The 27,933-nt window shown below is 50.8% G+C and overlaps 2 protein-coding genes across 4 annotated transcripts in view; one reads left to right on the top strand and one right to left on the bottom strand.

Moving 5' to 3' along the window:
• The window catches only part of BBS4 (Bardet-Biedl syndrome 4), a 37,411-nt gene extending 34,603 nt beyond the window's left edge, over window positions 1–2,808 (top strand). For both annotated transcript variants that reach the window (XM_071568873.1, XM_071568872.1), the window contains exon 16: window positions 246–2,808. In XM_071568873.1, the coding sequence (XP_071424974.1) occupies window positions 246–397 (152 nt within the window). In that variant the 3' untranslated portion in view covers window positions 398–2,808. The remainder of the gene's footprint in view (window positions 1–245) is intronic.
• Window positions 1,306–14,491, bottom strand: ADPGK (ADP dependent glucokinase). Of its 2 annotated transcripts, none has more exons than XM_071568874.1 (7): window positions 14,197–14,491; window positions 11,188–11,413; window positions 9,770–9,832; window positions 9,392–9,512; window positions 8,911–9,107; window positions 8,102–8,200; window positions 1,306–7,419 (listed from the first exon to the last, which is right to left on the bottom strand). In XM_071568874.1, the coding sequence occupies exons 1-7, from the start codon at window positions 14,409–14,411 to the stop codon at window positions 6,868–6,870; spliced, it is 1,473 nt and encodes a 490-aa protein (XP_071424975.1). In that variant the 5' UTR covers window positions 14,412–14,491; the 3' UTR covers window positions 1,306–6,867. The 2 variants fall into 2 exon arrangements, with proteins under 2 accessions (XP_071424975.1, XP_071424976.1); XM_071568875.1 differs by having other exon boundaries at window positions 1,306–7,416.
• Between the last annotated feature and the right edge of the window lie 13,442 nt (window positions 14,492–27,933).

Raw genomic sequence — 27,933 nt, 5'->3', positions numbered from 1 at the left:
GAGTTAATTCCCAAGTTTGTACTGACTTCTCACAGCTGAGCGAGACACTGTACCTGAGCTTCCTTTCACCAGGACTTAGGGCTGTCAGATCTCTCAGATAACTCCTTATCAATGAACTAATGCTGGGTAGAGAGAATCTGAGAGTAATTAATAGCTGTCATTGTTCTGCATCTCCAGGCTGCTGGGAGGGCAAAAAGAACAGACAAAATGTGTGTTAAGTAACTCCACCTGTGTCCTTTCCCCAGGTGCTGGAACACCAGCTGTGCCAGCAAAGCCTCCCTCACTGCCTCTGGAACCAGAACAGGACTCGGAAATGAGCCCTGAGGAGAACTCAGCACCTGCAGGGGACGAGGAGCCGGGGAAGGAGAAGCGCCGGAGCCGGCAGGCAGCAGAGTAGGACAGGCTCTGGGCATCTCCAGGGCTGCCTGGGACTTGGGAAGGGACCTGCCCTCCCCTGCCCCACTGGGCTTCCCCCACCTCAGTTAGTGAGGATGCAGCTGTTTCTGTCAGTGATTTTAGCACGTGGGCTCGGCCGTGTCCCCGGGAGTCGCTGCAGTGACCGAAGAGGTTTGTGTGTAGCTGCTCTTAGTGTGGTCACTGCAGAGACTGGAAGATGGGGCTCCAGCTCTCCACAGGCTGGGTGTGAGCCCTCCAGAACGATCCCATGGCATCCAGTACATTTAGCAAAGCCAGCAGTAATGCCTTGGGATCCAGGACCCGAGGGGAACCAAACCCTTCCAGTGGCTGAACTGGCGAGCAGCTGATTTTCCATAAAGAAACAGTAAACTGAAGCTTCAGGGCTCTGTTCTTGGTGAAACTCCCCAGCTGTTTGAAAATGTATTTCCTGCTTTTAGTTCTGCACTGTTGGATTGTATCCCTCCATTATTAACAGAGAGGAAGGTTAGTAATGGAAACTTCTCTGAGGCAGCAGCATAAAAGCATCATGACCAGGGCCCTGGGTCCATCCCAACCCTCAGCTGGGCTGTTTGCTGCTGTTACCCAGAGTGACATTAATGCATCTTCAGAGCCCAGCCAGGAGTGAAGTGCTCTCCTGCTCCCTGGAGAACACCAGAGTAGGAACCCTCCCTTTCCCCTCTGTTCTGATGGCCCAAACTCCTGATCTTAAATGTGGCTTTTTCTCCCCCAGCTGTTCTCTCTGCTGGGTTTTGTGTCAGGGCAGCTCCAGGGCAGCATTCCTGAAAGGGTTCCCTCCTGTCAGAGTTCCCTCCTGCCAGGAGCTGAAGAAACCAGGATTTTTTGTGGAGCTCTGGCAAATTGAAACAAAGCAGACAAGGAGCAGGTGAATCAGGTACAGTGCAGACATTTTTATTCACATTAAAATTCTTACTCTGGGAGTTCCTGCCGTGTAACAGAGTGCCTGGGAGGAAGAGATGAGGAACGGGGTAGGAAAGGGCTGGGAATTCTTTACCTGAGCCCCAAAACTTGAGTTCAGGACAGATTTCTGTCCTGGGATGCTTTGATAGGGTAAATGTCACATAGGAGGGAGCACATACAGCATTTGATGGTACCTGTGAAGGGATTTATTTTAAATATATAATTTGGTGAAAAGGTTACATAGATAATGAACCAATTTTCCTTCTGTAAAACTGAGCATTAGCACCTTCCTACTTCATGGGAAGCATTTTTAAATATGTAATTCCAGTTGGATAATAAATAGTACTGCAATTTCTTGTCCTGTCCCCTCTCCTCCCCTGGGTCTGGTGATGATGGCATTTGGACACAGTAACTTCCAAGGATCTTTCTGGAGAGCTTTTTTGTGCTAATGGTAATGAGCCTGGACTGTTCTTTCAGCTGGAATTAAACAAGGGACTCTTCAGCAGGACTGCACTGAGGCATTGAGGGATTTTGGAAATCACACCTTATGCTCCAAAACCTGTTTCTGGCATCAACCATAATTCTAATCTTCTCTTTTCCCCTCATAATGGAAATTTTAAGATGGAAAACAATAATGAGCTTAATTTCTAGGGAAGGAGAAACCATCTGGTTTAGGATTTTTCTTGCCCTTTTTAGGAAAATCTTTGATGAGCCAGGGTAAATCACAGAGCTCACAAGGTTCTCTGCAGCTTGGCTGCTGCACAGCAAACAAACTAGAAGACATTCAAATACAAATGCCTGGGCAGCAAGACCTTGTTTCAGCCAAGAGTAATAATTTATCCATCCAGCAATATGAGTTCAACCCAAAAAATCTGGTTTTGAGGTCCCTGAGACAACTGGATGCTGATTTATGGCACAGGCAGGGTTAGTGGATACCTGCCATGCTCCTGTATTTGTTTGCTCAGTTGTGCCTGAGCACGGTGGACACAGGGGCCTTAAAGATGTTAAAAATTTAGATTTCCCAGCTGGGAAGTGGGTTTCAGTTGGCAAAGCCTCCTCCACAGAGACAGACAAGCCCAGTGCTCAAGAAGTAAAACTTCACTAAAGTAATAAGCTTCACACATAAATGCACTCAAAAGGAGCACGGGTTATAACAAGTACTTCATCTGCCAAGACTTTTCTATAAGATAAAACCCAGTTCTGACACAAGGAAAGCTTTACCACTCTCTCAAACCAAACTGCTCCCCAAAATCCATGTTTTTAATTGGAGATGCAGGTGAGCTCCGAACCCACTTTCCCCCAGGCTGCACCGAGGAGCAGCTTTCCTGAGAAACTCACAGGAGATTTCATGGCCCCCATTGCATTGTAATGAGCTCATTCCTGCCAGCATTTGTGCTCCTCAGTGCTGTGAGATCTGCTCAGCAGAGGCCGATCCCGGCTCCGGGAACAGGCACCTTCCCAGGCTCCTGGCACAGACAGGAATGGCCACGTGTGCCATTTCCAACCTGCACATTCCCTCTGCTGGGGGAACATCCTCCCACCAGTCTGGATCAGTAGCTCCCTGAGAACTCAGCCTGGATCCACCTGAGATATTACACAAGGAACTGCTCCATCTGTTATGGAAGAGAACGTCCTCTTACGTCTCTGAGCAGACAGGACCAGCACTTCGGCTCCAAGATCCAAGTTTTACTGCAGAGTTTAATCAAACCCACTATTTTCCTTCTGTTCTCCTTAAAAGTTGGTGAGTTTCCTTAGCCCAGGAATAGCAAGGCAGCACACTGTGTGACAGGAGCTGCTCTGAGCACATCGCTCTGACATGTGAGGCAGCGCCCAGTGCCAAATGTTGGCACAGACACTCCAGCTGGTCACTCCCTGGCAACCCTCGGCCTTCCTAAGCTTGGCTTCCTGCTTACCTAAGCTGCAGGTGCCAGAAATAGCCCCAACCCAACTTTTAGGTTGTGGAAATCAAGTTCTGTTGTGCCATTCCCACAGAACTGTCCCACTATTCAACTCTGCTCAGGACATGGCTGGAAAGGTCACGCTCTAGCACATAATTCCTGGTAATTCAGTACATCCTTACAGAATAAATAGTTATAAAAGAGCCAAGCACAAGTGCTGAGAGTTTTCCATGGGGTTTTGGAATGGATCTAGTGCTCTGTTGCTGTCCAAGCTCTGGATTGCAGTGGCTGAGGAGAGGAGCTGAGCTCTAAGGCAATCCAGAAGGGGTCAGAGCAGCTGCTGAGGTCTTTGCTAAAGGCTCAGGAAGAACTTATCAGCACCAGTTCTGTAAAAGGGATTTGGGAGGGAAGAGCACACTGAGCTGGATCTCACATATCCCAACAGGAGGTAACCAGGAAACACAGAAGTAAAACAATAACTCCCCTAGAGAGTTAAAAAATAGGTAAAGAGCCTTTAAACTGGAAAGAGTTGGATTTGGGATTGGTTCTCCCATGGCAGAACACCAAGGGCACACCAAAGGAACGTGTCCTTTGGGACTCTGCCAGCCTCCTGTGATTCACACCTCAAATAATCCACCACCTGACCTTCAGCAAGGGACAGGCACGGAAAAGATGGGAACAATGCCCAGTTTGGATCATTGATAAGACAAAATAAACCAATCCAAGGTGGCTGCACTGGCTGCAGGGACATAGAAGTGGAAATATTAAAGTGCACAGGTTTTATCATAGAGAGATGTCACAATGCTGAGCTCAGCTGCTGCACCTCCAGCAAAATACATGTAAATAAAGATTTCCAGTGGAATTGTTGGGAGTGTGAGGCTGGCTGAGGTTTGAGTCATCCAGCACTGTGGATTTCAAGGAGAGAACAAACATTCTATGATTTGTAGAGACAGAAGATCAGGGGCAGCAGAGCCGGTTCAAGCCTGGTTTTGAAGCTTTGGTAATTTTGCAGCTTTTGGAGCAGCTTTTCCTTGCTGTCACTACTGAAGCTGTGCAGAGGCTGGGACTGCACAGGCAGGGCAAGGATTTCAGGAGCTGTGCCACCCTGCCTGTCAGAGCCTTGGGAAGGCAGAGGGAAGTTAAGCACATCATGTTCACAGGATATGAAACACCGTGGGGGCTGCTGGGCCCCTCCCTGCACTGCACAGTTATTATCATATAGATTGTTTCAGAACTGACTCCCCAGAGCAGCTCACGCTGTGAAGGATTATCCCTGGGAAGTCAATTTGGTGGCAGGTGAGCTCTGTGTGCCTGAGAAAGCACCTCTGGACAGAGCAGCAGCCTGGCCATCACCAGCTGCTGCATTTGAGACATGACTCAGTGCCAGGTATTCCCAGGGCACCACAGGAGAGATGTTCCCTGGGCAGGAAGAACAGGAGCAGCAGGAAGAGGAACTAATAATAACTAGAGCTTAGCTTTCAGGCCCAGGTGATTTCTAAGCAACAAGCTCCTTTTCTGTAATTGTTTACAGCAATTATTTATTCAAAGTAGCTTAAAAAAATTCCTGTTGAGTACAAGCACAACTTTACCCCAGGACAAGGTCTGGAGTGCAGTCCTGTGCTTTTAAGTGGCCATAGGGAATGCCAGTCCAGTCAGCCTCACATCCCTGCAAGTGTGTGTGGAACAGAGAAGTGAAACAGCAGCAGGGCCATTGCTGGGGACAGCTTGCATGTGTTTAGTTTTGTTTCCAAATCAAGAAGCCACAGCTTGGCCCAGTGTGAGCAAAGTGGGACCCAGGATGCCCCAGTTCTCCAGCTGGCAGGTCCATGGCCTTTGGTGGCCTATTTAGCCACCATGACAGGCTGCTAAATAGCTTTGCTAATGGCCTTGGACCTCTCAGACAGCTGAAAGGAGAGGGGTTTTAGTTCATTTTTTCCCTTAGGAAGACTAAAACAGAACACCAAGTCCTGTGCTACAGTTTATCAATAATAAAAAATAATCTGCATAGAAATACTTCCAGTCTTAAGAAGATCTCACACCAAGATAAAATGCTGAGAGGCAAGGGAAGCTCAGGATGGGATGAGCTGCAGGAAACCCAGCACTGACTGCATTTCTGCTCTGTACAACACACAAGACTTTGCTCAGAGGGAGAGCTGAATACACACCGACAGCCAGCATTGTCTGCTGAGTCAGTACAAGTACAACAGCTGCCAATTTTTATCCTTGCAGAGCATTCAGGATGGATTTTCCAACAGGAGAACATCCCTGACAGCAGCATGACAGTGTTACTGAGACAGATCACTCCACCCTGAGTGACAGACTCTCCTCCCCTGCACTCAGACACAAGGACTGACCTTAAACGACCTCCTACAAGCTCTGGTGAGGCACAGGCTTGCCCAGACATGCTGGTGGCATTTAATCCAGTTCTACTGGAAAATGTCTGGGAGAGCTATGCACTTGGAGTTCCTGAAGTGGCCAGACACAAAACCATGCTGGAAGGGGACGAAACCCAGGCTGGGGCTCTGCAGTTTGTAGTGTGTGGCTGTGAAGAGGTAAAAAGTAGAAGCAAAGTATTTAACAAGGACATGTGATTCTGCTTTTTTAATTTCAAAGGCCAGAGCAAAGAAACTATTGGTGACCTAGTCAAGTAAACCCCAAAATCAAACCCTAAAAGGCCTCCTCATTTCAGTCTTACCTGGAAAATGCTGTTACAGCAGCTGAGCTTCCAGAGGGGCCTTCCCTAATATATTAACCCTTCTGAATGGAGAGCAGGGAGACTGAAAAATTTGGCACAACCACTCTCAAACAACCAGACACAAGTCTCCAGCACTCAAGAGCATTTCTGGAACACACCAGCTGGAAGCCCCTGCTCTCAGCAGAGAAGGGATTTAGTGTGCAGCAAACACAAGTAATGCTTTGGGGGGGTCACCTTGCAGGGAAACAGAGCTCTCCCCAAATAGAAAACCTGATTATCTTCACTCCTGCTTTCCCAAAAGCCAAGCACAGGCTGCTGGGGCTCAGCTGGCCACCTTCAGTCCCAGGTGCCCAGCATCACCTGCACAGCCTGCAGGAGGTACAGTCTGCATCACATTTTGGGCCCGTGGCTCCCTCCGGGCTGGGGACAGGGGAGGTGCTTTCGCCAGGAGAGAATTCCATCATCCCCCCGGCCAAGGGGAAGGTCTGCAATGTACTGGGAGGAGACAAGCCACGGGCCTTTCAACTGGAATTCACCAGTGGCAAGGCAGGGCCGGCACTGCTGTGCTCTCCCTGGGATCCATAGGCAGGGAATTCTGCTGCTGCACTTCCCAGCACTACCAGACATGATCCACTCTGAGCTGCAACAGCAAACCTGCACCAGCCATGAATTTTGGTCTCTGTGTCCCTCCCCCCTGCTTAAGACAAAGCCATTTTTCACATTAAATACTAAAACATCTGCACCTGCACGTGAAGTGCTCGAGTCACTGCCGGGTGACTGGAATGTAGCCGACAGTTCATACCTGGAATTATTCTTTGGCTCTTTTTCAGTTCTACCCAGAAAACACACCACACCCCGTTCTGTTCCTATGGCGCCCCTGCCTCCAGTCCCACCCGTGGGTGCTGAGCAGAGATGGAGGAGGAGGAGGGTCCTGGCTGCCTACTGAGGGAAGGCCTCCGAGTACAGCAGCCCCTCGGCTGAGATGGCGTCGCCGAGCCCCACGGTCCGCACGGGGTCCTGGCACACCAGCACGGGCGTGAAGTGGAACGAGATGCCCTCCCTGTGCCAGTGCACCACGGGCTCGTCCGGGTTCAGGGAGATCCTGGCGGGAGCCTCCGTGTGGGAGGTGAGGAACTCGCGGGGGGCCTGGAGCAGGACCCTGCTGGTGTCGATGGTGTCGGTGGCGCAGGCCTGCGTGCCCGCGGCCCTGGCCCCGGCCGCCACCGCCGCCGCCTGGTTGCCCCAGTGCCCGTCCACCGTGGCCAGGATGTGGTAGGCCAGCGTGTGGAAGTGGATGCGCGTGAGGTCCGACGGCCGCTCCGACGCCTTGCCGTGCTCCTTCAGGATCCAGAAGAGGATGTCGCTGACCACGCCCACGTCGGGGATGCCGCTCCAGGAGGCCAGCGAGGCGTGGGGGCCCGAGGCGGCCTGAGTGAGGAACAGCAGCTCCTGCTCGTTCAGCCCGATCGAGTTCACCAGGGGGAAGACCTGCTAACAGAACACGGGAACCGCGCGTTTGCCTTAAGGGACGGTCAGGTCTGTGAGTAGTCCTATATACTGTTTTTCTGCAGATCACAGACTGTTCTGAGCTGGAAGGGACCCACAAGGATCATTGAGTCCAACCCTTAAGGCAATGGCCCACATAGGGGATTGAACCCATGACCTTGGTGTTATTACAGCCAAATTTTAACCAGCTGAGCTAATCTCAGGGTCTGGGCTTCCTCCCTCAGGGGGTGGGCTCTGCAGCATCCTGGTGTGCTCAGCAGGAGCAGCACACACTTTGCCAGAGGTGCAGCCCAAATTCACCGCACTTCTCCAGATTAGCAAGAATTGCTCAGCCAAGGACACATTCCACTTGGTGCAGTTAATTTTCTAAACAAATAGTTTGACAAGCAAAGAGTAACAAAACATCAACTCCACATGAAACATTCATAACACAGATCAGAGCTGTGTCAAGATGAACAAGGAACCACCAGGATCTGCAGCAAAAAAAATTCTGCAAAGAAATCGAGTTTTTTTTTTAAATTATAAACTCAGCTCAAATTCAGTCTTTGAATGGATAGTCCTAATTTTAAATTTTCATTTCCATATTTTAAGTTTTCACTTCTACATTCCAGTGTGTGCTCTGTGATGCTGAACCTGACAAAAAGAGATGTCCCTTCATTTTCCTTACCTGATGCATAATGTTGCTCATAAAATCCTGATCAGTCATACTGGCCAGCTCCAGGTGAATGGGAATGTCAGTAGGGATATCAGAGATGGAGGCCACTGCCTACAGGAAAAGAGAAAAAAACAGCACTGAAATGTGTTTATTAAGAAACAGAAGGAGGAAAAGGGTTTTGACTTGAGCTACACATCCTTTAATCTTCCTGTGTATGGATTTAAACACAATTCCAAATGGAGATGTCTGACCAGTGGATGTACTGCTGAGGGGAGGAAATTAAAAGAACTTTGAGTTTTCAGAATTCCAGAGCAGGAAAACTGTATCCAAGCCTGATCTGCATCCAGCTCAGCACCTTTCTAATGGACTGATTCCAAAACCTCACAACTGTGAAGGAACTGTAGAACAGCTGATCCCAGAACACAGAAAAAGGCCAGTGCCTTGCACCAGAAGGGGCTGTAAAACAGGTGGTGTAAGACAGATGCTGCTTAAGGAATGCAAGTGTTGATAATAACCTGAATGATCTTGGTATCTGGGATAGAAAAGCTGTGACTGAGCCACCAGACAAGCCCAGTAAGCAGGTCAGTGCTCTCCAGCCAGGCAACCAGCCCTTCTTCCTTGGATCACCCACTGAATCTAAGAGAAGGCAGTGTTACAGCATGAGACTTCTGCTATTCCTGCAGTTCCCAGTCTCCTTTTAGCAGGCAACACTGAGATTTGTGGGAGAGCCGAAGGCACAGCCCACCTACACCTTCCAGCCTGGGAAATCAAGGCCCTGCTGGAGTGGAAATCAAGGAGAGTTGGGTGTTCCAGGATCTCACCTCCATCAGGCGTTTGTGTCGTGCCTCCTTGCTCTGCCCTTCCATCATGTGGAGCCCCGAAAGCACCACCAGGTCTGGCTGGAACTCATCCAAGCTGGACACAAACACTTCCAGCATGTTCAGGGCGCCGTTGGACAGGTCGTGGGAGAAGATGAAGCGGTTGGCAGTGGGAGCTCTCACTCGGCCCCACTGCTCACCTGGGGTGGAGCAAACACAGGCAAGGAGGAGCTGCAAACTGTTTTATTCCATGGTGAGATCACAAATTAAATGGGCTCCAGCAGCAGCAAGAAAACACATGGATTTGTTCTAGCATCATATCAGAGTTACCCTGAGATTCATCTCCATGTGGTTAAATGGTACCTTTGTGTTTTCAGGGACCATTTTAGTGTTGTGGGGCTTTAGAATGAGACCCCTCAGGTCTGCTCATCAATCTCAGTGATGTTCAGGATTCACAAATAACACTCAGACTTTGGGAAGGTACCTGCTTGATACTCCAAAATAAGATGGAATTCATCTCTTTCCTGCATGGATTCAGGTGGCACGACCACGTTGTCATCAAGCAGTTCATGGAGTTTGGGACCAACTGGGCCACAGAGGAGGATCTGGAAAGCAAGACAAAACAACCAAGGTCTCCCTGCCATGTCCCTTGCCAAAATGTAAACATCACCTAAACAACTTTTAAAAAGTTATTAATTCCATTTTTAAAAATCAGCTACGTCTTCAAACTTGGAAGGCCAATTGTAGCTTCTACCACAACCCAAGAAGTAACTGCCAGATCCCCCAAATCTACAGGGAAGTAGCGTGAGAGGAGCAAATAGAGGCCAGCAAAGAGTGTGCAATCACTGGAGCATGTGGGTACCTTCAGGTCTGGATTTGTCGCGAGCTTCTGCCCGATGAGAGCTGCATTTCCTCCCACGTAGAGCTGTAAAACAAACAGCAGGGGGTGGGCCCCATTTGCTCTGGGACCTCTACATGTGTTCAGTCCTCAGCACAGGCTGGAGATTTTGGCTTTTTAGAACAGGGTCCAGCAGTACCCAAGTTACTAAAGCTTCTTAGGGCTGAAGGCAAAACAACTTTACAGTTCTCTGTGAGATCTCAACAAGTTGACTGTTCTTTTTTAATATAAATACTCATCTTCAGGTAATGGCCCTGTAAAAATCAGTTAATTCATAACATCAAGAGTGCTGTAAAAATCAGCTCATTCAGCACATTAACAGCCCTCACTCCTGTGCAGCTTCTCTGTGGCAGAGGGTGACCCAGTGGGTTTTTAGGAAGGCTGACAGGGAATTGCTGAAAAACAACAGCAGTTCTTCCTCCACTCTGAGACTGAGGTGAAACCTGGTACCTGTGCCCATGTGGAGTGAGGAACCTTCTCACCTTTCCTCAGGTAAGAAAGGTCAAACTTTCCAGTAAGAAAACTCTAATGGGAGCTTTGAAAAAAATTAATATGGATTGTCAGGAGGGTCACAGACACTCAGAGGAGGCCATGGAGCCGCTCCAGGGCTGGAGCCCCTCTGGGCTGGAGCCAGGCTGGGAGAACTGGGCGGGGGGGGGGTTCAGCTGGAGAAGAGAAACTCCAAGGAGACCTGAGAGCCCCTTCCAGAGCCTTAAAGGGGCTCCAGGAGAGCTGGAGAGGGACTTGGGACAAGGGATGGAGGGAGAGGGCAAGGGGGAATGGCTTCCCAGTGCCAGAGGGCAGGGCTAGATGGGATATTGGGAAGGAATTGTTGGCTGTGAGGGTGGGCAGGCCCTGGCACAGGTTGGGCAGAGAAGCTGTGGCTGCCCCATCCCTGGAAGTGTCCAAGGCCAGGTTGGAGAGGGCTTGGAGCAACCTGGGATAGGGGAAAGTGTCCCTGTCCATGGCAGGGAGTTGGAGGAGAAGAGCTTTAAAGGTCCCTCTCAATCCAAACCATTCTGTGATTTGCTGACAGAAAACAGGCAGTGGAAGAATCCAGCTACGAATCAGGTGATTCCTCACTCCCTGCCTCATTCCAAGGTGTTAGAGCCACTTTTACAGCCTCAGCCCAATTTGATTCCCATATAACAACATTCTTAAAGAGGCATCTGACATTTCATTTTGGGAACATCAGCAGGGGAAAGCCCATTCAACCCCCTCCTGTTTGCAGCAGGGGCAGAATCCCATGGGAGACCATTCACACACTTGAGCTACACCCCTAGTTCCTTTCCTGAAGGAGTTGCTCTCTCTCTAGAGGGAACGTGAAGGCCACAGGGATGAGCAGGCACACGCTGCCCCAGGCTGTGGTGGTGCAGCCCCACCTGTGCCGCGGGGTGCTCCGAGGCCGTCCGTGCGATGTCCCGGAATGCCGCGGCGTCGCTGAAGAACCGCTCGGCGGCCGCCCCGCGCTCCATGAAGTGGGTGAAGGCCTCCCTCAGGTCCTGCCCGGAGCTCAGCACCGCGTGGTTCTTCCCATCCCCAGGTTCCAGCCCCAGTGCCTCCAGCAGCTTCACGCCGGACAGAACCACGTCCACACAGGCATTGACACTGAGGAGACAAGGAAAATGTCCTGGGAACCCCACACAGACTCAAAGGCAGCCCTGAGACAATCACAGAATGGATTGGGTTGGAAAAGACCTCCGAGATCATCAAGTCCAACCCTTGCTCCAACTCCAGTCCCTTTACCAGATCATGGCACTCAGTGCCACGGCCAAGCTCAGTTGAAAAACCTCCAGGGATGGGGAATCCACCCCCTCTCTGGGCAGCCCATTCCAATGCCTGAGCACTCTCTCTGCAAAGAATTTGTTTCTGATCTCCAACTTCAATTTCCCCTGGCAGAGCTTGAGCCCATCGTGCCCCCTTGTCCTATTGCTGAGTGTCTGAGAGAAGAGACCAACCCGCAGTGAGACCGGCTGCCCAGGGGGACAGCAACCAACCAAATGAACAAAACCTCTCACAAAGGCACAGGAATTCCCAGGAATTCTCTCCTAAAGCCTTCTCCCTTTGACCTGCCTGAGAGGGATTTCTAAACTTTCTGCTGAATTAAAACAAGGAGGAGCGAGCTCATGGCCCAAAGGTCAGTGAGTATATTACAAGACAGGTTTGCTTCATTTCCTGCCTTAGGTTCGCTCAAAAGAGGAACAGGCACAACAAGAAGGGCATTTTTAATTTCTAATTCTTAAAAATTCAAAAATACATATACTTGGGGTTTAAAATGTGCATGTGATTCAAAACTGTTAAAAAGAAAACTGAAAGTATTAAGGCTGCTATATCAGCCTCTTGAGTTTCAACTGTTCCTAATAATACCCAAACCCACACACACACTCCCCACTCAGGCTGGTTCTGTTTACAAGAAGTCAAGAGAGCAATTTGTCAGTTGAAATATTTGAAAACTGCAATGTCTAAAGGACCATCCTTAACTTCCAGAAATAGCATACAGTGGAAGCAGGAGAAAAATCCTGCAGTAGTTAGGGAGGGATAAGAACCATTTCAGCAGGTCCAGGCTTTGTGGAAAGTCTAACTTCCAGTCCCCATTTCTTACCAATTACATCAATTTAATCATAGTCTAGTGCAGAGTAGAGAACAGGTTTCTGGCTGGAACCAGGCCCCCACAAAGACAATTTGTGAACACTTGCCCTTGTTTCACCCTGTGGTTTCAGAGATGCCAACACAAACCAACTACTTCCTGAGGAGACAATACCAGCAATTATTTAAGCACCTTGTGGACCTGCTGTCAAATGCCATTTCTGTTCCTCTGCCCCACATTCCCTGACAGGGATCCAAACCATCTACACAGCTTCTGCAGGATCTCTGACTTTCTCTGCATCCCCCACACTCCCCAGGTCAGGTCCTGCTCCATGTCAGAGTGGACAGTCCAGCATCCAGCATTCCTCCTTGGCAGGGACCTCTCCAGGGGACACTGGGCCACAACATGGGAAAGCTGCATCACACAAAATAAAGGACATGAAAAGCCCTCAGGTTTTCCAGTCGACAGGATAACCAGCCCAGAAATCCTCTGGATGTGCATCAACTCCTGCACTGAGGAGAGAGAAATCCCCTTGCACAGAAAGGAAATTATAAGCTCAAGCAGAATTTTAGCCCCAATTTCATGTTTTAATGAATCATTTAAGACCCCAGGGTATGAAACCAAGTCACACTGCTCTGCTGACACAGCTCCACAGCCATGGAGGTGGGGAACTCCTTCCAGCACCTGAAGGCCGAATCGTTCAGTCAAAGTCAAGTTATCCTGCCATGTCCTTATATTTAAAAGGAAGTGAGACAAGTGCTATATATAACATGCAGATTAATGATCACACTTAAAACCAGCATTTAAGATCAATGTGATATTCCTGAACTTTCTTCTTGTTCTCTTTCCATTTTAGAAAGAGAGGATGTTGATTTTCACTGTTCATGTGCAGGTACTTTCAACATCCACTGCCTTCTCCTCTCCCTTCCCTTGGCTCTTTGCTCCCTTCTCCACTTTATAAACTTGTCTTTGGTACATATTTATTGCCAGCCTGTGCTGGATGGATCGGGAGCTCCAAGCACCTCAGACTGTGGATGTAAGTTTGTGTTACAGGGTGTAAGGTCTCTGCACGCTGCCAAAGGGGCCTGAACCCCAGAGCCCCCCTGAAATCACCGCACAGGAGCGTTCTGGGTCACTGAGCAGCACCTGGGGAGGAGCTGCACCTGCCTCTGGCTCTCCTGGGAACATCATGGAACGGGTTGTGTTGGAAGGTGCCCTTTAAGGTCATGTCATTCCACCCCCTGCCATGGGCAGGGACACCTTGCACTATCCCAGGGTGCTCCAAGCCTTGTCCAACCTGGCCTTGGACACTTCCAGGGATGGGGCAGCCACAGCTTCTCTGCCCAACCTGTGCCAGGGCCTGCCCACCCTCACAGCCAACAATTCCTTCCCAATATCCCATTTAACTCTGTCCTCTGGCAGTGGGAAGCCATTCCCCCTCATCCTGTCCCTCCATCCCTTGTCCCAAGTCCCTCTCCAGCTCTCCTGGAGCCCCTTTAGGCTCTGGAAGGGGCTCTCAAGTCTCCCTGGAGCCTTCTCCTCTCCAAGTGAGCCCCTCCAGCTCTCCCAGCCTGGCTCCAGCCCAGAGGGGCTCCAGCCCTGGAGCAGCTCCGGGACCTCCTCTGGACTCGCTCCAGCAGCTCCACGTCCTTGTGGTGTTGTTGCCCAGGGCTGGGGCAGCTCTGCAGGTGGGGTCTCACCTGAGGTGCAGGTACCCCCGCGCACACGGCTCCTGTGCCCAGGCCCGGGCACCCGCGCACCCCCCGCGCACCCCCCGCGGGCCCGGGCGCGCTCCCGCACCTACCCCACGGCGACGCGCGCCCAGCCGCGCGCGGGGCGGACAATGGCCGCCTGCCAGGCCGCCACCGTGCGCGCCTCCAGCGAGCGGGCGCGGCGCAGCGTCCCCAGCAGCGAGGCCGAGAGCTGGCGCAGGGCGGCGGGGGGCAGCTCGGGGCCCAGCACGCACAGGTAGCCCAGCGCCAGGGCCAGCAGGCCCACGCACACCGACCGCTGCCACATCGCCCGCGCCGCCGCTTCTCCTCCTCCTCCTGCTCGTCCCCCGCCGCGGCCGAGGCGGAGCCGCCAGCGGGGGCCTGCGTACGCCGCCTCCGTAGCGCCCCGCCCCCGCCACCGGCGGCTGGCGTAAACCGCTTCGGGAATCGCGGCGCGCCGCTCCGCCTGCGCAACCTGCGTACGGCCCGGCGCGGCGGCTGCGCAACCTGCGTAGCGCCGTACGGGAATAGTGCTCTGCCTGCGCAACCTGCGTACGGCCCGGAGCGGCGGCTGCGCAATCTGCGTAACGCGGTACGGGAATAGCGCGCGGCGCAGCCTGCCTATGGCCCGGCCGCTGCGCAATCTGCGTAACGCGGTACGGGAATAGCGCGCGCGGCGCAGATGGCGCGGCGCGTCGTGAGGGGAAATGGCGGAGCGGCAGCTCCATCGTGGCTCCTTCACGGCTCCGCGCGGCCGGGGGCCCAGGATGGCCTCCCTCAGGCAACGGGAGCCCGGGCGAGGAGCCCGCGGTAAGCGCTGCCGTGGTGCCGGGCCCTCCGCAGCGTTGAGCTGGAGTCTGGCTGGGCATTGTGCCTGCACCCTCCTCTGTGTGTGGTACTCCCTCCCCTACGTTCCTTTTCTCTCTTTCTTGTTTCCCAACATCTATGTGATCTGTGTTGTATTTGCCCTCTGCCCAGGCACAGCAGTACTGTGGCTGTGGGCCCCCAGCTCCTCTGCTCTCCCTCACACCAAAGGCTCTCTAATGGCCTGTGTCCAGCAAACCAGGCACTGACTGAAGTCAATCACCAACCCTAGTGTTAAATTCTTTTTTTTTGCTGCACAATTCTTGGTCTTACCCTCTCGGTGCCCTCTCCAGGATGAGTTGCCCTCCAGCACAGAGGAGCTGCAGCGAGGAGAGAGGGAGGTTTCCCTTTTTAATGAAAGGGAGCTTTTCTGGCCTTCTTTAGAAATCACAGGAACGTTTGCTCAGAGACTTTATAACAAAATTTGCAGGAGTTTGACAACTGTGTGCCACGGTGCGTTGGCTGAGGCAGCCGATAATTTTCTTTCTCAATTCTGTGTTGTGAGTGATTGTCATCTCCTCAGAGTCTGACAAAGCAAACAGTAAAGGAGATGGGATAGCAGAAGGCGCTGGTTTTGGTTGATTTTTTTCTTCTATTTAGGATGCAAGGATTGGTATCCAGCCAGCAGCCATTACGGATTCCTGACTGGCCCTCAGGGCTCATTTGGCTGCCCATCAGGTTCCATTTCTTACTGGTTGTTGCCATAAAGGACTTTCTCATTTAGTTCTTCTCTCCTCTGAAGTTGCTCCTCAGAGCACAAGGTGGGCAGGACAGGTGCACAGTGGGGGCTGGAATTACTGGGGAAGGAGAGGGTGAGGAAAAGCCTCTTCACATGGCAGGGAATGGTGACCAGGGGTACTGACTGGGGGAACCTAAAGCATTGTGATAATGTAATTAAGAACAGAATGCTGAAAACGAACTAGAGGCCTTTCTACTTTCCCTGCTCTTCAAGGAATCTTTCAAACAGTTCTTTCTCCTCAAATATTTAAGTTCCTGCTGAAGTGCCCCATAACAACATCATCATCTCTCAGACCACGTTCAGCCTTCCAGAGCTGCTCTGTTAATATGTAACCCCCCTTTTCCTTTGCTCAGGTGGTCTTTGGGTTTTGTCAGTAGCTTTTTCATTTGAACAAATTTAATTGTTTCCCCTTCGGTGCTTTTCTGGCTGCTGTTTGCTCTCTGTGGTTATGAAACCTCGCTGGTTCCACACTCCCCAGGGGACCGGCCTGCCAGGCTCTGGCTGTTACAAACAGCCCTGCAGTCCAGGCGGGCAGTGTGAGAACAGAGCCACTACCTGCCCAAAATCCCTGCTGCAATCAGGGCTTCACCTGTGGGACTGTGGGTATTTATAGCCTTGTCACAGCACATCATAATTAGTCGTGCCCACAGGGCAGCCCTGACCCGGAGCGCTGGCACCGCTCAGGGACCCCCTTACAGCCCTGTGGTGACAGAGGGTTTGGCTGCACACAATCTAACATGGCAATACTGTGGGGAATTCAGCCTCAGTTCCATTTTGGAGGGATTAGTTGTCACCTGGTGCTAATGCAGTTGCTGCCCTGATGACTAAAGTTGTCTTTTTTTACAACAGGTCCAGTTTCTGCATCAACAAAATCGAAGCTGCTCAGGAGGAGCTGCCCCTGTTTGGTCTCCATGAACTGCTGGTGTTCAGTCTCCATGAGCAGTTCTGTCACTGGACTCAAATGAGGCTGCAAAGGTAATTGAAAGATTCATTTTACCATCTGCCAGCAAAAATAAAAGGTTTAGGAAAACTTCCCTCAGAGAACACATTCAATTAAAGAGCTAAACAGCCATTTCTGGGATGACATTTATTTTTAAGCCAGTGGAGATCTAGATTTGCCTCAAACAGCCAAATTAGAGGTGAAAGTGTCAGCTGAGAACTGAAATCAAGCTCCTTATTTTCTTCCCTTGAGCCACCCAGCACCCATGAATTTTGTTAGAGATAATGGAGAGGGACACAGGGCTCTTGGATTCATAGGAGCTGACTCTGGCTGAATAAAAGATATTAATTAAATACCTGTTTAATTATGGAAATAACAAGCTGATTACTTCTGGGATAGTGCTGTGTGTTGTTTGAAAAATGTGACACACTGATTCCAAGAGTTTTCACTGGAATACTTTTGTTAAAAGCATGGGAAGAGAAAGGTAGGAGTTGGGGGATTTTTAGAATGGAAAGAGTTAAAACTTAATGTCAGTAGCTTCTGTGTGTTTCTTTTCCTTGGTTTATGAAGTGGTTTGTATAGGAAACCTTTTTCATGCCACTGTTTCAGGGTACAAGCTGCTTGTGACTGGGGGTGGTAGGGGGACAATGGTTTTAATCAGTCCTCAGTTATTGGAAATGGAACTTGTTCCCTTTAGCTAAAAAAGAAGGAAGGTGGGAAGATTTTCTGTGCAGGAAGCAGACAAAGGACGTGTTTCCTTGCTTGTTTGAAGATCAGCTATGGAGAGTTGCACACATGGCACCTGCTGTCATGGCCACTCAGGGCTGCCAGACCTCCATGGCTGAGCTTTTGGCCTCACTGAGTCCCTGACCACAGGCCTGGTGTGGAGAAATGGGGGTTTGCCAGAGCGTCATTAGACAGGAGGCAAGAGGAAGGGGACTGAGGGTGGGCAAGGGGAGGAAACAGCAGGGAGGGGTGAAAGCCAAAGCTTCCCATTCCCAAGGAGCTCTGAAGCCCTGTTTTTCTTACTTTGGACTCACAAGCTTGGAGCAATTGCCTTTACTCCTTGTTAAGCTGAATTTACATATGCAAATGAATGCATTCCCTCTGACCTACTTGGGCCAGATAAACTGTAGGCCTGTGGCACAGTGTGGGATGGGGAGGGGCTTTTCCAAACTATGAATTCCTTTATTGTTGCTGGGATCCATCATGTGTATCCGTAGTGCCAGGGATGGAATCTTTAGCCAGAGCTGATAAACACTGGGCAGCAGCCAGGGCAGGGTTTGCATGGTCCTGTCCAGCATTCCCATCATGTCACCCCTTCTCTCTGCCTTCCCCAGGCTGTTATTCAGGTTTTGTGTGTGTGCAAGTGCTGTGGGGAGAGGGTGAGGGAGCTGGGGGTGTTCAGCTTGGAGAAGAGGAGGCTCAGAGGTGACCTCAGCACTGTCTGGAACTGCCTGAAGGGAAGTTCTGGCCAGGTGGGGGTTGGTCTCTTCTCCCAGGCACTCAGCAATAGGACAAGGGGGCACGATGGGCTCAAGCTCTGCCAGGGGAAATTGAAGTTGGAGAGCAGAAAAAACTTCTTTGCAGAGAGAGTGCTCAGGCATTGGAATGGGCTGCCCAGAGAGGGGGTGGATTCCCCATCCCTGGAGGTTTTTAAGGTGAGCTTGGCCGTGGCACTGAGTGCCATGATCTGGTAAAGGGACTGGAGTTTGGACCAAGGGTTGGACTTGATGATCTCAGAGGTCTTTTCCAACCCAATCCATGCTATGATTCTATGATATGCATGTCATCACCCCTTCCCTGCTATCAGGCTGCTCCCTGAAATCCCTGCCTTTGGTCACAGGCCTCAGTTAGTCCAGGCTGGACACTCTTCACACATCAGTCCATGTGCAGGGAATTGGTGTCTACCTGGGACATTTCATGGGAGCCAACGGGAGAAAACATTGGGGTGATGAGTGGTCACTACTGGTGAGGCTCCATCGGAGGACAAGGAGGAAAAAGGGCAAGGTTGGGTTTTTGGATGGGTCCAGAAGGCCTGTAAAATTCAGAAAGTTTGTGCTGAGCTGTGCAGATGAGCAGAGGAACTCTAATTAAAATACAGACTCCGTGGTGTTCTCAGAAACTGGGCAGCCTTCCCCATTCGAGCTCTGCCAGCAGATCTCAATCCTGGACTTCAGCACCCACTGCTGCTCTGCTGTGTGAGACACCCACTCAGCTTGGCCAGCACAGCTCAATCTCGATCTGTAACACCTCATGCTGTTCCAATTCTGGGCCCTTTTTGGGCAGAAAATGCCATTTCTCTACTAAATTGTGCCAAATTGCCTGGTTTTGGCCGCAGGACTCATTTTCACTTGTCACCTAATGGGGTACCTGGAGACTTCCATCTTGTGCTGTCAGCAACAGAGCAAATAGCATGTGAATGCCCAGCCCCCTGCCAAGCCCCTAATTATGTAGTGATGTGTTAATAACAAACACTCTTTCACATCTTGGCAGTTGCAAACCTCTCCTCAGTAGTGTAGCACTTCAGTAGGATCGCACGGGAAAGATGCAAATCCCAGTTTAAAATAATTGGTATCAGCATAATCTGAGAGCTGGGAAGAGTCTGAAGCTGTCAGGTGCCAATTGTGTGGCTGTTCTGCAGAATCTGAACCACGTTGGACAGATTTGTTGTTGCAGAAGTGGGTGTTGCTGCACAGTGAATCTCTTTCCCTCCCTCCCTGGTTATGAATCTTCCTTAGAGGCCTTGCCCCCTCCCAGTTTTTGAGACCTCAAAACAGTTTCCATGTTGGCTGAGACACCAGGACTGGAGCTGGCAGCATGCACATCCAGTTTGATGTGTTTCTTTCAGCTGTAGCCAAATTGCTGGGGTTTGCAGTGCTGGTGGCTCACACCCTGTGGTGCCCAGCCTGGCTTCCAGAAAATCCATGGGAACTGGAGCAGGCGTGAACCACCCCCTGTGCTGGGGAACACCCCGAGCAATTAGAGGTGGTGGCACTGACTGCTGAGCTTGGGAACAGTTCCCTTGTTTCTGCAGTAAATGGTTCAGATGAATAGAGATGGAACAGCTAAAAACTTCGTGGGAAGAAGACAGGTCAGGAAATTGCCCTCAGGAATGGAGGAAACTTTGGCGTGAAGGTGTTGTGAGTGCAGTTCCATTCTGGCCCTTGTGAGGCTCCAACTACAACACTGTCAGGTGCTGAGAGCTGCAGAACAACAGGGCAGCCAAAGCCCTGTTTGTCTGTCGGGGTGGCCCTGTAAACAGTCGTGTGAGTGAGCAGGTGAGTCACAGGTGTGTTGTGCTGTTCAGAAAAAAAGATGGGTATGTATGAGCAGAGCAATGCTGTAAGTGCTTTCATGTATTCTCAGTTTGGCAAGATAGGAGATGAATGACAGATGCTCAATCTTATCTTTGGGAAGCAACTCTGAAACCAGAGCTCTCAAATTATTCTTCAGTCCCCTAAATCCATCCAATTTGCATACTCATTGGTGAGTGTTATGCAGATTGTATCTCTTCATGCGTACTTTGGATTCTGTATTGTAGGTGTTATAATTTATATTCTCATCATTTCAGCACTAACAGCAGTGCTGGTGTCGTTGTAATGTGAATGTGCCTGGAAAGGTTTGGTTTCTGTTGAGCCTGACCTCTCTCCTGTGGTACAAAACCTCAACACATACCTCAGACTAACAGACTGGTGTAGAACAACCCCACCAGCAAAATACACACCAGAGGTGCAACATTTCTGATCTCTGTTACCATTCCAGAAAAATGCCAAAAGCTGGACCTGTGAGAAGCCTTTGATTTGCAGCCCTTTAGGCTGTGGCTGAAGCCCTGGCTGTGGCAGAGGACTGTAGGACTGTAGAAGAAGGATTTAGGTGGGCCTGGAGAGACCAGAATAGAGAAGCTGAAGTGTTTGCTGTGCTCTGGTCTGTCTGCTTGCAGTGCTCTGTGTGGGGGCTGTTGGGGGTACTTTGCAAGGGATGGAACAGCCTCAGGTCAGATTTGTGTGAGCAGGAGGGAGGGAAGAGGCTCTGTCTGTGGCTGAGAGCCCCACAGTTTGACCAGCAAAAATACACTCGTGCTCTCAGCGTTGTATGAAAACAGGCTGTTTGTGTTCCCCATTCAGTGAGTGTCACATGCATGTCTGGAACTGCCAGTCTGGGGCTGGGGCACAGGGTGTGTCTCTGTGGGGAGCAGATCTCTGCTGCTGGCTCAGCTGCCAGTTTGCCATTCCAGTCACTCACACAACTGTGGGAGGGTGGCCCAGGGTGGGGACACGGTGGGGTGGTGGTGACATCAGGTACACGCTGTTCATCCGAGCAGAGCCTGCCTTACAGGGTGTCACTGAGAGCAGCCCCAGGGCCACCCCTGCTCCACCCTCCTGAGCCCCATCTCCTCCTCTTCCTCAGCCAGGTGAGCCCAGCCCATGCTGCAGCTCCAGGAGCTCCAGGCTGTGGCAGTCACGGGGACAGTTCTGCTCTCCCAGGGCGGCTCATCTGCTGACTGACAGGACGTGCCTTGTGCAGTGTTGGAGCTGGGCATGTTTTAACGTGCTAACTGAAGCCCTGAATCAGATTTTGCAATGAATGTGTGTATTGGTCTTCTGAGAGGCAGTTACTTCAGAATTTCACCTCTGAGACTGCCAAACCTATTTGTGTATTTCATAGTTCACTCTGTAAAGCACTCTCATACATCCCTGTGTTGTGTATTAACAGACACAGCTCATAAATAGTGGTGCCTGGCAAAGCTGTCAGCTCTAGATCTGTCCACAGAGGTTTGAGCCAGAGAGTTTGCAGTGACAAAGTCATCCCTGGTATTTTCCTTCTGTGTGAGTGACAGGAAGTGTAGGACATGGAATGTTTGGTGTAAAATGAAACAGCTGAGAAAAGTGATGTACACTCAGAACACCCAGAAAATGGTTTATAAAATAAAGAGGAGGTGAAGCAGCACGGGGGTGCTGAAACTGATTGTGGGGGAAAGGCTTGAAAAAGATTTCAAAGAAAATATCTTATGATCTGGAAATAAAACTATGAACACTGGAAACCACAGAAATCCAGAAGACAATATCTCCTTTTGTAAGTTTCATTTGAGGTCTGGTTTTGCTGATGTGAGTGTGTAGATACTGCTACGACTTTGTGAGCATGAAATTCCCTTTTCCTTTGTAGTTTTTTGGCACCTGTAAGTTTTGTGATGGTGTGTTGCCTCTAGGCTGGGCAATGTGTGTGACAAGAAAAGGCAGCTAACCAGGAGAGATCAAAGTGAGAACTGGGTGAATTCTCAGGGAAATTGCTGGGTGACCAACCAGCTCAGGCTGCAGAGACTTCCTTGTGCAGGTCTGTGTGTGATTTTTGCTGTCTCTGTTCTGCATGATTGAATGCTTTCCTGCAGTGTCCTCAGGATGATGGGATGGTTCATCTCTGCCCCAGAGCACTGCACATCTCTTGTAGGAATGGCTGTTGTGCCTGTAGCACTGAGGGACTATGGGCTGTGCTCTGGAACATGAGGCAGATGGGCTGAAGAGAAGAGACACTGCACTGAAAGCCTCTTCATGCTGGACACACTGAGAAAGACTGTTCCTCCTTCATCTTTGCCCAAGTATAGCAGAAAGCAAAACTGATGCTTTGCTGCCTCTGCTGCTTTCTGGATTTCAGAAATGACATTTCCCTTCTCAGCAGAGGCTAAGACAGATTGTCCTTCCTGTTTTGCCTCGAGCTGAAACATCACATGTGCAGAAGAGCTCAGCAGCAAGTGGTTACTCCATCTGCTGTCTGGAGGAGGTCATTCATCTCCAAAGGGAATGCTCAGACTTTTCAATTACTTGCTTCTGAGGAATCAGCTGCTGACAGAACACTCTCTTTAGCCACACACAGGCATACAAGGACAGTTTTGGTTGCCCATCAACCTCAAAAACGATAGAGTATAAAAAAATGAGCAAGGAGGAACAACAGTTGCTGGTCTAGACCAGCCTCTGTGCAAGGAAGAGTTGACTAACCAGGAACCCTTCAGCTTCAGAGCAATGCTGTGGAGGGCTGTGAATTCCTCTGTGTCTAGAGAGAGAGCAGTGAGGGATGGCTGACTCTCCCTTTCCCAGGTATCCCACTGTTCCAGAGGTGAGCTGGTGGGCTGTGGGAGTCTGCACTCGGATGTGCCATGACTGTCTTGTGTCCTGCTCTGGAGAGGAGGGGTGTTACTGACCTTGGTTTCACTTCAAGTGGAGTCCTGAGATGCCAAATATGGAGGTGTGTGAGGAAGCCTTTCCCAAATCAAGCTCCCTTACAGGAAGGGAGCTGATAACTCTTTGCTGTGGATTTAGCACTTGGCTGGCAGCTGAAGGTGAGAATGACAGGTCTGGGCAGCTGCCCTGGACACTGGGCAGGGAGAGGGCACAGCTGTGCACTGAGCACCTGATGAGCAGGCTCTGAGATTATCCAACTATCCCTGTTACCAGATGAGGAGCAGGAGCCTGTGGACAGCTGGGTTTGCAGGGCTGTGCTTGTGCCTGTCTCTGTCAAGACACAGGTGCTGAGATGCTTCTCACTGCTGGGCCCTTGAGCTTTCAGCTGGGCACTCGTCCAGCCATCCATCACTCCTTGGATCGGGTCCATGGGAAGCCACATGTGATCTGAGGGTTGCCACTGTGGTGGAGATGTCAAACAGACACCTGGCATTTCATACAAACTGAGGTAAATTTGGGCTGAAAATAGAACTGGGCTGGACCAGGAGTGCTGGGCTGTGAGTCCGTGTGGGGCTCCTGCCTGGGGTCATGGTCCTGTGGATGTGCTCAAGACACAAGGCAGAACCACCTGTTTGGGTGTAGAAAAACCCATGTGGGGCAGCTCAGAACCTCAGGTGAACTGAAAGCCAGGGCCAGGATTTTCTTCCCATCGTTTGATCACATGAGTAATAACAGAGCAAGCTCTTCCACTCTAATGGTACAACTGACAGATAGTGCAGGGGAGGCAAGAGTGGCTCTGTTTGCAGCTGTGAAACCCATGAAGGGATATGTTCTTTGTGAATTAATTAATGTGGAGAAAAGGCAGTTTAACTGTGTGACAAAAGATTCATTTCCACCCACTTCCCAGCTGGCGCTGTAGTGCAGCTTAGCCATGGACTGTCAGATTTCCCTCAGTCTTCAGCGTTTCCACTGAAATAGAAATGTTTGCATGGCAGGGCAGAGAGTAACAGTTGTGAGCCCTGTGCTGCTCACTGGTAACAGGCAGGGGAGGTGGACAAGGTGCTGCCCTGCTCCTGGCAGGGCAGAGAGTAACAGTTGTGAGCCCTGTGCTGCTCACTGGTAACAGGTAAGGGAGGTGGACAAGGTGCTGCCCTGCTCCTGGCAGGGCAGACAGTAACAGTGGTGAGCCCTGTGCTGCTCACTGGTAACAGGTAGGGGAGATGGACAAGGTGCTGCCCTGCTCCTGGCAGGGCTGGTTGGAGCTGCATGTTCAGTTGGCAGGTGCCATAAACAGGAGCTAAACTTGAATCCCTCTGAGTAGGGATTTAGATTAATTTCCTAGGCTGGCAGGAGCTTTCAGGAATCTTTCCTGTGGCCTTTTTGTGAAATGAGGGGAGTGTTACTGTCCTTCTCCCCAAGGGAAGGGTTTCTCCTGCGGGTCATTCAGTGTCTCAGCAGCACAGCAAGCAGGAGGGGCAGGAGTCTGTGACATTCTCAGACAGGTGCAGGCAGACTTGTCTTCAAGACAGAAGCTGAGGCAAATCATAATCACAAAGTCATTAGTCTGCTACAAGAGCTGGGGGAATAAACCTAAAATGAAATCCTGGTTTGGTAATAGTCTGTGGCAGACACCTGCTGGGTTCCTGGGGTCGGGAGAGGCGTGTGCTGCCAGTTCAGAGGCCATTAGGAGGTGTAAACTCCAGATTCCTTTCAAACCTTTCACACTTTTGCAAGCCTTCGGTTAGCCCTACCAAAGAGACAGCTGTTAGGGAGACATTCACTCCACGTGATGCACCCATGGCAGGTCTTATCCATCAGTGATGGGAACTGAGAGGTGACTGTGTCATGTTGCCAGTAAATGGAGTGGCAGCAGAGCAGTGGCTTTCCTGTGCACGTCACTGTGATCCACAGAGCAAAGATGCCTCTGTATAGCACAGGAATGTTTACCAGTTGTGGTCTCATGTGAAAAGTTCAAGCTGTGTTTCAAGGACAGAGGGTATTCGAAGAAGGAGTGGATCAAATCCCCAAGGAGCAGTTGTAAAATGCCACTGTTAGTGCCCCCCAAATGCCTTTGGTGTGTTTTGCTGAAATGACAGTGCTGCAGCTTGTGTCTGTGTGACAAGAACAGGACACAAGGGTACAGAGCTGGGACCCTGAGGAACCTTGCAGTAATAAATACCACAGGGCAACGGGAAAATGAGATCTTTATTCTGGGTAAAAGAAAACACAGAGGGCATCAGCCAAATGTGAGTGCAGTTAGCAGCAATCTGAGAGCAAACTGTGCAAGATGGACTTAGAGTTGTGAATACTTGCTACTCTGTGAAGATTGAGGAGCACCAGGGAGGTCCCACTTCACATCTGCAGATACTGAAACAAATAAGCTACTGCAGCCCCCTGGAAAGACTGACCTGATTGTTGCATGGCAGGAGACTCGGATGAGGTGTTTTGGGGAAGTGGAAGGAGTCAGCAGGACAAAGCAGGGAGAAGGACCTGTGTATCTCAGACAAGGCTGACCTGCTCATCTCTTGAGCTACCTAAAGCAGAAAATGCCTTTTAAAGATTCCTTTTGTGTGTTCTGTGCATTTTGATTTTCTTCTCCAATGTCACCCTGGGAGAACAAACTATAAACTCCAGACCTGCAAAGCCAGGACTCTGCAGGTGTCCTCACGTTACTGGGATTCACTTGTTTGCTGGAATAACAGCCAATCTGAGCTCGGGAGGGAGCTGTGGGCAGGGCAGTGGGAGGGGTGGCTGTGGGGCCTGCCCACATCAGTGAGTAGCTGTGGGCACTGGTGGTGGCTCAACGAGGAGAGCTCTGTCAGGGCAGTGTCACTGTCACTCTCCTGAGGTTGATGCCATGCCCAGCAATGGGACCACTGCTGTCACAAACACATCTGCAGGAGACAGAGCCAGTAGAGGGGAGTCTTTGGGGCTGCCAGAGGTGGGCATGGCAGCCCAGTGCAGTGTTTGATGCTACAGTGAGTATGTATGTTCAGTGATAGACTCAGGGGCATGTGGAACCTGCCAGGGTCTCCTTTGGACTTGGTATGTTCCTCAGCCTAGAGCAGCAAGAGGAGATCTTCCTCACTTTTTGGTGTCTGCATGCCCTGAAGCTGATACTTACAATGTTACCATAGCCAGCAGTGGGGGAAGACCGCCTGAAACTACCTCCAGGAGATTGTAACAGTGTTACGCTGCTTTTTGTGGATAAATCATGCACTTGGAAGCTGGCAGAATCCATTGACCAGGTGAGTTCTCACTCGTAGTTCACTGAAACCACAAATACATTCACTCACTGCAGGTGTAGGATGAATGAGACTTAGAGGACAGGGATGTATGTGGTCTCGTGGGATGTGCTCAGCAGCAGGCAGGAGAAACACAGACCTACCAGCTTGTCATGGAGCAGACTCTCAGCCCTGTTACAACCCTGTGTAAACCAGCCTCCTGTAACACAGCACTGGCTTGCACTCACCCACATCTCACCTCCCACACAGCAGACACAGGAGCTTTCACACTGGCAGGAAAAGAAGGAACAACCTTCCCAAGCCCAGAGGAAATCCCTTTGGTGCCAGACCACCTGAGGTCAGGTGGTGTGTGAATCAGGGCTGATGTTGCAGGGGATGTCTTGGCCAGAAAGATTTGTGAGAACATGTAACATGATGTGAGAGATGTGACGTTTATTTTTGCTGTCTGAAATGGATGTGGCAGGAAGGGATATTGCAAAAAGCCATTTCCCAGCAGCAGGTGCTGGTGCACAAGCCAGGGTAGGACCAGAGGGCACATCTGGCCAGATACTGTGAGTGCCCATGCTGGGGAGAGCAGGGCTGGAAGATGGCACAGTGCTGTTGCTTCTGGTTCACAGGGAGCCCTGGGCTTCTCATTTGCCTTTGGGCCAAATGAAATGTTCTGGTCCACTGAAATCCCATTTTATTTCATTTGTAATTTCTTTTGCTGACTTTATTCCAGCAACCATTGCATGGTGCTGAACGTTCTGTGGCTGTAGCTGGGTCTGGCTCTGATAGTGGTCACTTGCACTGAGGAAGGTCAGGAGTGTTTCCAGTTTTCAAGTATTTTCCTGGGAGCCAGAACACCTTTGCTCCCTGGGCGTGGTGTTCCATGGAGGAATGCTGACTTCTCCAGCACATTGTTCCCCTGTCAGTGTGGAATCACTGAGCATCTCAGGCTGTGTTTAATGCCCAGCCTCCTCTCTGTGTCTAATGAAGGGGCCAGAGCCCTTTCTGGATCTCCTGGGGATGGGACACTTCATTTTCACCCACATGAAATACAAAATGACAACTGTAGATGAACTTTATTTATTCTGTCTGTGCAATGTATCTGTATTCATGAAGCTTCTTGGCTCCCAGCACTAGGAGCAGTAACTTGCCCTTTAAAATGATAATAATCCCAAGCAAACCAGGCAAACTCCCTACAGAGACAAAATTTGTCTTTGCTTTGCCTTTGACTTCACAAATATCTCACGTTTCTCCTCCTACAATGTGTTATGCTGCTGCACCCATGGGTTGAGGGATGAGATCCCAGGGTAGGCAGGTCTGTGGTGTGGAGCACAGTGCTGGGACAGTGGGAGACAGGAGCAGCTGCTGAGAGAGGCTCTGTAAATCCTCCCCAGTGGTGGTACCAGAGCAGACCAGTGAGGTTTTGGCTGCTCAGGACACCACGAGGTGCAGCCAGACCTTGGGTCGTGGGCAGAGACTGGCATCCAAGAGAGGGGGAAGTGCTTTATTCCACACTCCTCTGGCAGATGCCATACTCAGGCCCCCAGTAAAAACTGCTGTGAACCTCTTCACCTTTATCCGAAGTGCCCAGTGCTGCTGCAAAGCAGTGGAGTGACAAAGACACTGTCTCTGCTGGCCAGAATCCCTCGAGGTGCGTGGGAGTCGGTGCTGTTCTGGGTGCTTGCCGGGGTTATTTTCGGCGGGTGATGCCTGGGTGCCTGCGGACCTGTCCGGAGGCCGGGCAGTCCTTGGAATGCGGCCGAGTGTTCGTGCCGGGGGTGTCCCAGTGCCGGGAGTGCTCCTGTCGGAGGTGCCCGTGCCAGGAACTGTCCCTATGCCGGGGGTGCCCGTTCCCGTTGTCCCGGTGCCGGGGGTAC

The sequence above is a fragment of the Pithys albifrons genome, chromosome 13 (assembly GCF_047495875.1).
Source record: "Pithys albifrons albifrons isolate INPA30051 chromosome 13, PitAlb_v1, whole genome shotgun sequence".
Classification (NCBI taxonomy): Eukaryota; Metazoa; Chordata; class Aves; order Passeriformes; family Thamnophilidae; genus Pithys; species Pithys albifrons.
This window is presented reverse-complemented; position numbering and strand designations above follow the sequence as displayed.

Excerpts from the sequence above, each read along its gene's own strand:
- ADPGK (XM_071568874.1), bottom strand. The coding sequence starts at position 14,411 with ATGTGGCAGCGGTCGGTGTGCGTGGGCCTGCTGGCCCTGGCGCTGGGC. Across the intron at positions 9,108-9,391 it reads TATTTTGGAGTATCAAGCAG|GTGAGCAGTGGGGCCGAGTG; the intron begins GTACCTTCCCAA and ends GCTCCACCCCAG. Across the intron at positions 7,420-8,101 it reads TGAGCAACATTATGCATCAG|CAGGTCTTCCCCCTGGTGAA; the intron begins GTAAGGAAAATG and ends GTGTTCTGTTAG.